Source organism: Sardina pilchardus, chromosome 20 (assembly GCF_963854185.1).
Source record: "Sardina pilchardus chromosome 20, fSarPil1.1, whole genome shotgun sequence".
Taxonomy (NCBI): domain Eukaryota; kingdom Metazoa; phylum Chordata; class Actinopteri; order Clupeiformes; family Clupeidae; genus Sardina; species Sardina pilchardus.
This window is the reverse complement of record NC_085013.1, coordinates 15,922,088-15,931,367: the sequence shown is the minus strand read 5'-3', so window position 1 is coordinate 15,931,367 and position 9,280 is coordinate 15,922,088. Positions and strand designations below refer to the sequence as shown.

Here is a 9,280-nt window from a genome sequence, read left to right as displayed (position 1 = left end):
CACATACACACACAAACAAACTGCTGGTACACGACACACAAACTGCTGGTGTACTGACACACACGCATGCACACACAGACACACACACTCTCAGTCTGTGTCTCTTGTCATTTTAGCTGCCCAACACCGGGTTGTGACGGGAGTGGGCACGTCAGTGGAAAATATGCAAGACACCGAAGGTAACGATTGGTTCCTCTCCCTACACACAGACATGCATTCCTGCTGCAGCTGTCCTCGCCAAAACACACAAAACACCAATCAACAAGCGCATCCGTCGCCGCCCGATTTATTCCCTGTGGATAAAATTACATGGTGCGGCCGCTGCACCTGTGGCCATTAAAAATCCTGTTGCACCTCTACATGTGATGTTAGTGGCATTTTGATAATTGGTCTACATTATCCACACCATGGCTTCCTTTAAGGGATTTCACTTCTTGAAATACTATTATCCCTCAAAGCCAGATAGCTTTGTCGTGCCAAGTGTGGTGTCTTCCTGGCAGGATTCACAGGGCTTCTAACAGCATTAATATTTCTACATATATTAATATCATTTGCATGTTAATACATGAACCATGTTTAGTGTATTTAATTCTTTTTTCTATGGCATCCTTGGCTTTCTTATAGTGATTACCAGGTTCCAACACACCATATAGTCTTGACACAGACTCCCTTATCCAGATTTGTCATGTTTTTCAGTACATACGCATTTAATCCATTACATCTATGGTTCCTATATTGGGAATATACCATGCTTGGGCTTCACTTCATCTTTATGTAAAGAGAGTACCGTATTTTGGGCACACATTCCAAGCTTCCCACTCTCAAATGTATTTATGCTAAGTATCCCTGCAAGTCACTCAGTGTGACTGCAGTAGAATTAATCATGTCAACCTTATGTTTATTCATTTTTTACTTATCTCCAATAACAGGCTGTCTTGATTGGCTTGTCCACTCGCTGATAGCCTGCGAGAAGCCAGAGAGGTGCTCAGCGGTTGGACAAGAACGTTTGCTAATGCTAACAGCGGTTGTTAAGCCCCCTCAGCTCCCGTGTTTATGTGGAAGCTGGCAGCAGGGAGCAGACTTTGTTTTAGCATAGCAGTGAGATAGACGGAGATAGGGGTGTTGCTTTAGAAGGGACCAGAATCTGTGGGCTCTCCGAAATGGTTCTGAAATACAGCCCGGCAGGATGTGATCAAATGAATGAGGTGCTTTAATTATTCAGGGTAATAGTGGAATATAAAGGGCTATCTCGTGAATGGTTAGTTCCAGCTACGTGCCTGTTGAACATGTCCTTGCTCCAAATAGAGCATTGTGGGGGAGACGTCCCATTGTGCTGCGTCCATGTCCTTGCCACGACCGCGTCCCAGCTGAAATGATCTGAGTCCTCAGTCGCCCACCCCCACCCTCCCCCCACCCCCCCCTCAGCAGCCATTTTGAAGGCCACTGTATCTTTGATGGACAGGCGAGCTCTCAGCCGTATTGATTTCCATCTCCACAGAGAGAGAGTGCGAATGAAAGAAACCGAGAGAGAGAGAGAGAGAATGATGGAGAATGAGAGAGAGAGGGAGGGAGAGAGCGAGAGAGAGAGAGAGAGAGAGAGAGAGAGGGCAGAATTAGACAGAGGGCATTGCCATGCAACGCATCACCCCTCTCTGCCGCCACCGTGACGTGACGTGGCAGGGGTTCAGCCACCCACCGTGTGGCAGATAATTAAAGATAACTAAAACAAACACAAACGGCTCAATCCAGCCCCACGCCTGGGACTCTCCCTCTTTCACTCTCTCTCTCTCTCTCTCTCTCTCCCTTTCTCTTTCACTCGCTCCCTTTCTCTTTCTCTCTCTCTCCTTCACTCTGCCTCTCTCTCTCTCTCACTCTCTGGCCGCCTCTGTGAGCTAATTTCTACTTCAGATGGCGTCGTCCTCATTTGCATGCTTATCAAAGTGTTTTGACTATCCGACAGAAGCCACTGAAAGAAGGTGGGATCATTAATATGTTAATTAGTCCTCTTCCCTCGCTCCGTGCGGGCATGCAAGTGATACTCTCAAACCTCGCTCCCCCATCCACGTCCTGCCCATACGCCACCACCACCAAAACGGCCCCTCCACACACACACACACACACACACACACACACACACACACACACACACACACACACACACACACACGCATGCCCGCGTGTAGAAATGCTAATCATTTTGCCGTGCATCGCGGCCCCGTGCCTGTTTAAAATATAGCTATATTCAGTGTTTTGGTGGGTGAATTCCCACCGGCACTGGAGATGTGACTAGTGTGTGGCAAGATGTGCCTTGCCTTCTTTGTGCATATTTTAAATGTCGGCGCCTGGATAGCGCTATCTCTCCGGCGCGCAGCGTAGCGCTGTGCTAATAAGCTGGTGCCAGCGCCAGGGAACCTCTGGAGAACTGCACCCGTGCTCTCGCGCCGCACAATTATTTGTTGTACATCTTGGAGCCAGAGATAACCCAGTATCCCACTATAGGGCTGGAACTGCTGGTGTAAGCTCTTTTCAGTGGAGGCTTATAGAGTTAAAAATAGAAGAAAAAGGAATAGATCTCCATCCTGTACTATCACCTGGTTATATGTCGCTTGATCCTCCCTTTCTAGCACATTCCAAACATAGTGAGCTCATAATAATGACACAGTGAATATTATATTTGACTGTTTAAATGGCAATATAATGGTGTTTCAGTTCACATTCAAAATCTAGCTCTCCATTTACATAACTATGTGTAACGTAAAACTGCAATCTATTGTATAATGTACTCAGCCTCATATTTCCCTCAAATATAATAACACACATCTGCTTTGGAAACATTGTGAAGGCCAATGTTTTCTCCATTCATTATCATTACATTCCAATAGATGGTGATAGGTATCAACTGCCTCTTGATCCAGCTGATTGTTGCTTTGAGGGCCTGTATACACGTCTTAATCAGAGAGATGAAAAGACCCTTGTGATCGGGCATGCCCTCATGTGTCCCAGTATTGCTATAGTCTATATTTCCTTGGTTGCATTAAAGGGGGTTGTTATTAAATGAACATTGTAAGGTCTCAATGCTCTCTGCACTATACCAAGATCTTTGTGTGGCGATGGCTCGAGTCCAAGTCTCATAACAATCAAGGCCTCGAACGTGCTTGAATGCATTCTGCGTAGAATCTGATGCGTTTTCAAAAGCGCATCTCAAGAGGGACGTTAACACAAGCGTGCTCATCCTCCATGAGGTTGGCATGGCCAGCACACCAAGGACTCACCAGCACCCATGCGGTCTGCTCAGGGCCAGGTGTGTTATTACTGCAGTGCACACTCCATGGGCAGCGTGATGGACAAGTTCCGCTCCTTTCTGGGGCATGGTCAACACGCCCCCGTGAACCAGCGGCGGAATTACTGCGCTGCCTCAGACAAATTACACCTTTGATGGACCTCTGGCTCACGGAAAAGGGGGGGAAAAAATAGGCGACAGAGATGATGAATGGCAAACATATTAGAAGTGAGAGAGATCCAGTCAGAGAGAGATAGAAAGAAAAGGGGTGAGAGAGAGAGAGAGAGAGAGGGAGGCAGAGACAGAGTGTGGTGGAGGTGGATACTGGTGGTTCAGTAATTATGAAGAGAATTAGTAGTGCACTCACTTCTCTCTTCACCCCCCCCCCCCCCCCCCCCAATTCACCACACACACACACACACACACACCTTCACAGACACACACACACACACACACACACCCTCACAGACACACATCTCCTCTCTCCCGTGTGGACTGCGCACAGCAAAGAGATGAGACATTGCAGGTAGCTGCACATGCTTCCTGAGTCATCTGAGCCAGCGTCCCAAAAGCTTTACAATGCAAACACCATCCTGAGACCGTCATGCCTCATCTCCAGTCGGCAGCAGCATAACGACCAAATCATATTCCCCAGCACATCCTGGACTTTCACAGACAAACACAACTACTCCTTTTGAGAGCAAACTTCTAATGCCCAGTCCAGTCGCATATGACCACAGTGAAAGGACGCGAGTGTGTGAGTAGTGGGCAGAAGAGAGCGCACTAAGTGCATCTTACTGTGCTACAGCTCAATATTTTGTCCAAGGTCTGTCACGTAGCTCTGTAACACGTGTGAGAATGACAGTGTGTGAGCCCACATACTCATACCCACATGGTCAATAGAGAGAATAGCAGCCTCACCTCTAGGCAAGGGCTTGTTTTACTCCTAGCACACACACACACACACACATACAGACACACACACACACTGACACACACACACACACACACACACACACACACACACACACACACTCACACACGCACACATACTAATTTATTTTGGAGTACCCCGGTATAAGTCTGAAGTGGCTTCTAGAGGACATGGCTGTGAATAGTTGGCCATCGCCTCCCCTCCCTGTGAGAGCACTAAAGCCAAACAGCTGTCACACCCTTTATCTGGAGAGGAGAAGAAGAGATGGAGAGAGGGAGAGAGAGATGAAGAGAGAGTGAGCAAAAGAATGAGAGAGACCCCTGTGCTCCAGACCTCGTCTCTTCCCTGTGCAGAGATGGCGTACTCCAGGGACTCCCTACTCCATGTCCATTAACAGCCAGCATCCTCACGAGCACCTTACTCCAGCCCTGGCAATTGGAGGCAGCAGGCGCGACCCCGGCAGAGCCCTCTCCGGCTCAGGCACATAGCCCTCCTCCAGCACGATAGCCCTACTCCAGGGCCATCACGGCCCCCCAATCCTGCCTGAGGACCTTCCTCCAGCCCCGCAATTTCCACCGAGAGGCTAATCAAGCCACCAAATGGGCAAACACCGGGGCCTGAGGAGCCCCATCTCCCCCGCTCACCACCACCACCACCACCACCTCACCGGCTCTCGCGACCTTGCCTCTCTCCCCGGGGGGGAGCCGGGGTGATGCAACAGGGGTCAGATCGGCGCCTCTGAACCAGGTTCAGCGTCCCCACAGTGTCATTAAATCTAATGAATACGCTCACCTCGACCCCTGCGCTGTCTTTCAGACGCACGTTGAAAGGGGGCTCGAGCCATCAGGCCCAATTAGGTAAAGCAGAACCATGTGGGTGGGGAAGTCAGACGGCTACATTGTGTTTTGATAGTAAGGTTGTGGTGTGTGTGTGTGTGTGTGTGTGTGTGTGTGTGTGTGTGTGTGTGTGTGTGTGTGTGTGTGTGTGTGTGTGTGTGTGTGTGTGTGTGTGTGTGTGTGTGTGTGTGTGTGTGTGTGTGTGTGTGTGTGTGTGTGTGTGTGGGTGTGTAAGTGAGGGCATGAGTGAATGCGTGAATGAGTGGAAAGGTACTGTAGGCCCAGAAACACTGAACTACTTGGCAAAGTGGCTCCACTGTCTGGTAGAAACTCTTGTAAAACACTCAGCACAGAACACTGTGAGAATATATCAGCACAGTGTCTATTTAAAACTCCATTGGCTTTCGGAGGAATCTGCATTCACCTTCTCCCAGTGTTGTGTAAGCGCACAGCTCTGCTCACAAATCAGGCAATATGAATTTTAATGCTATTCAGATTTCCCATTTGACTTGTGATCTATTTCAAGCTTGTAATCAATCAAAAACACTGGAGGACAAAGAGAAGCCGTACGGTTTCTCTACAAATGACTGTGACTGCTTGTTCATATGGGCATTTTACGTATGCACAAATACATACATTCACACACACACACACACACACACTTGATACACACACTGCATACACACAACTCTGCTTTGTCTTACAACCATGTTTTGGGTGACATTTCGTTTCCAGCTTACACATGATGCACCGTAAATGAATCATGAGAAAATCTGTGAAGGCTGAATAATTCATGTGCGGAGAGGTAAAAACAAAGAAGCGCTGTTATTATTTGTTAATAAGACAGCAGGATCATTAGGAAGCGTTCTATTTTCACCTGCTGGTTCCACCGCGGCACAGTACATCCTGTGCTCAGAGGACCACGGGGGATGAAATAGTACCCCTCCCAGGCTTTCTCTTTTGTCAAAGTTACACCGGTGACGGCGCGTCACGCCAAACTATAGCTTTAGCTCTTCCTATACGTACAGTGGCGTGGAGACATAATGTCCAGTGACAGATGGGCTCATATGCTTGCTAATTCACGCTTGAATGCAAGCTAATTATTGAAGCGTAGATAGGCATAATGCGGACGACCTTTGTGTGTTAGCCCAGCAGAGTACAGTGTGTCTGCAGCTCATGATAAAGATTATGATTTTTTTATGTCCGTGTGCTGTGGCTGTCTGCGAGAGAGAAAGAGATGATTAACCTCTTGAGCTAACGGCTAATGTGCTTCATGATTCACAACCTGCTTTCGTCCGACCTCGAGAGAGAGAGAGAGGGAGAGAGAGAGAGAGAGAGAGGGGATGGGGGGGGGGGCAGACACGCAGGCCTTATGTGGTCCTTTACAGACAACCAAGAACAACCACTTCCACCACCGCAACCACTCACAGTGAACGCTGATGTCATTCATGACCTACCTAGACACACACACACACAGGCACGCAAACACAGAGACACACAACAGGCACGCAAACACACACGCACGCACACACACACACACACACACACGGGCGCATCAGCACACATCAGCAGACACTCACAATAACAAGGCTTCCATACCTCTCTCAGCCTCTTCTGTACCCCACTGAATGACTGCAATTACCATCAATTGAGGAGAAGAAAGGCGTTTGCTCATTATGCCAAATGCTGGCAGAATATTGACGTTTAGAGACTCATTTGGAGACGTTTGTATCGGTTTTCAATTCACAGCTGATTTCTTATTTATTTATTTTATTTTATTTTTCTATTTATCGGTTTGCTTTTTTTCTACCTTCACGGTAGCCCTGAGCTGGGGCTCTTGATTGCCATGGCTGCAGCTGGGTCTGAATAATTGCCTGTCTTGACGGGAGCGTGTTTCAGGCACTGAAGTCGAGTGCTCTCTCTCTCTCTCTCCTTCTCTCTCTCTCTCTGTCTCTCTCTCTCTCTCTCTCTCTCTCTCTCTCTCTCTCTCTCTCTCTCTCTCTCTCTCTGTGTCTCTCCCTCTCCCTTTCTCTCTAACCCCTCCCCACACCAATGTATACCTCATTTGGATTCCGCCGACAGCCTGGGGCCTGTATTATTCATGCCTTGACAGATAGCACTCACTAAAAGCATTGGCACGCAGCCAGGTACTGGCACGGCGCTAGCACAGCATTGCACCTTGCTGGCTGAGAGAGAGAGAGAAAGAGAGAGAGAGGGAGGGAGGGAGAGGGAGAGGTAGAGCAAAAGAGAGGAATGAATGCTGGAAAATTAAAAAAGAGGGCAGTCTGTCTCTCTGTCTCTCTCTCATAAACACACACACACACACACACAGGCATCTCTCTTTCTCTCTCTCTCTCTCTCTCTCTGTCCCTCTTTCCATATCCCTACCCACACTCTTTCCCCCACTTCGCCTGACTCTCTCGCCACCCTCCCACGCACACACGCATCCAGCCGGGTGGCTCCTCGTGCAAATCCAGATAAGGTCACATTAATCAAAATCTGGCCCATCAACCAGCCCCCCTCATACACCCCCCTCCCCCCATCAACCAGCCCCCCTCCCCCCATCAGCCCCTCACCTCATGAAGAGCCCCCCCCCCCACACACACACACCATCAGCACCAGCACCATATCAGCCCCCTCCTGTGACATGTCTGTCACTGCCACCCGCATTTCCATATTTAATTGGAGGTTTAATTTGATCAGACTTTGTTACTGCACGTCTGCAGTCAAATGGCTCAGGATGGATTCCTGAACAATGGGCGCCGTTCCCGGAGTCTAATCAAATTCCTTTGTGAGGCACAGTAAGTGGCAGGGAGAGTGAGGAAGCCTAGCTGGCAATAAATTCTCACCTGAGGTGAAAAGGAAAAGTATATTTTCCTTAGCGTTGGGTGGCAATCATGCATTGTTAATCACATGATGCAGCGCGAGTGTGGCTACCACTGTTGTGATTCCTGACACTTGGCATTCATTTTGGTACATGGTGTTCACATGCCTAAAATACGCTCCAAGTGAAAACCAGGGTCCCCTTTGTGCTCAATGGTGCTCTCTCCATTTCACTCGGCTGCCATGTATCTCCCTTTTGTTTTTTGTGTTTTTTTTTTTTGGGGGGGGGGGCTTTTTTGTTTTCATCTGCCGTGTTTGTTATTTCTGACAAGCCAGCCACCACCTTCCACTGTACTAATGTTCTGATAAACAGGTGGTGTTTATGCTTTGTCTGTCTTTTTTCATCCCTTGTTTTTTTTCTTTCATTCTTTCAATTTTTTTTTTTTTTGGTTAAATCCGCCTCCCGAAGGAGAAAAAACATCAAAGGGAATAAAAGATCATGTGTTGTGAGTGCTAAGCATGCCAGCTTATGGGGCTGTGTGTGTGTGTGTGTGTGTGTGTGTGTGTGTGTGCATGTGCGTGTGGGGAGAGGGTGTGTGTGGGGGGGTTGGTGGGGGGTGGGATGGGCAGGAGGGGCTGGTTAGTGTGTATGTGTGCGTGTGTGTGTGTGTGTGTATATGTTTGTGTGTGTGTGTGTGTGGGTGGTGGGCTGGTGGGGTTGGGAGGGATGCAGTCGGCCGCTGCAGGCCCTCCACTAGTCGGGCACATTATGACCCTCTCACCCCATACCCCCCCCCCTCCCCCCCAACCTTCCTCCTCCTCCTCCTCCTCCTCCTCCACGCCTGCCAACCAAATTACATCAATGTCAGGGAGCTGGGGGGAGCAGGCGAGGGAGGTAGCCCGGCCCAAAAACACCAGCAGGCTAGGACAGCGGCGCAGCGCGGCGCAGCGCAGGGCCCCGGGGTGGGTGGAGGCCGAGGCTAAGCTCTGGTGAGGGAGATTTTGCAGGGCTGGACGCCCCGCGCGCTGATCTGATGCTGAGCCGCGGCGTTGTGAGCGCTCGGCGCCGGACGAGGTGTTTTTGTGTCGGTCTGCCATGTGCGGCCGGCAAAGGGACGGACACTATTCTCAGGCCACATGTTGATATGCTATAATATGGCTTCCTCTTCTATTAGCATGACCGACCCACTCACTCACACACACACACACACACACACACACACACACACACAGAGATGTCCGTTTCCTTCATGGAAACACTGCTTGAGCTGGATGGAAGGTGGAGACAGAGAGACAGAAAGACAGAGAGTGAGCTGCTGGGTTTTCAGCAGCATGGTGTTGGAGAGGGCTTAGGGTACAGCATACACCGCAGGCTCCCCCCACCTCCACCCCTCCCTCTCCACCCCT

The 9,280-nt window shown here is 49.4% G+C and overlaps 1 protein-coding gene across 1 annotated transcript in view; it reads left to right on the top strand.

The window, feature by feature from the left end:
• Positions 1-9,280, top strand: part of myt1lb (myelin transcription factor 1-like, b) — a 56,075-nt gene that overhangs the window by 2,482 nt on the left and 44,313 nt on the right. Inside the window, 1 exon segment of the mRNA XM_062523000.1 lies at positions 117-179. Within this exon segment, the coding sequence (XP_062378984.1) occupies positions 117-179 (63 nt within the window).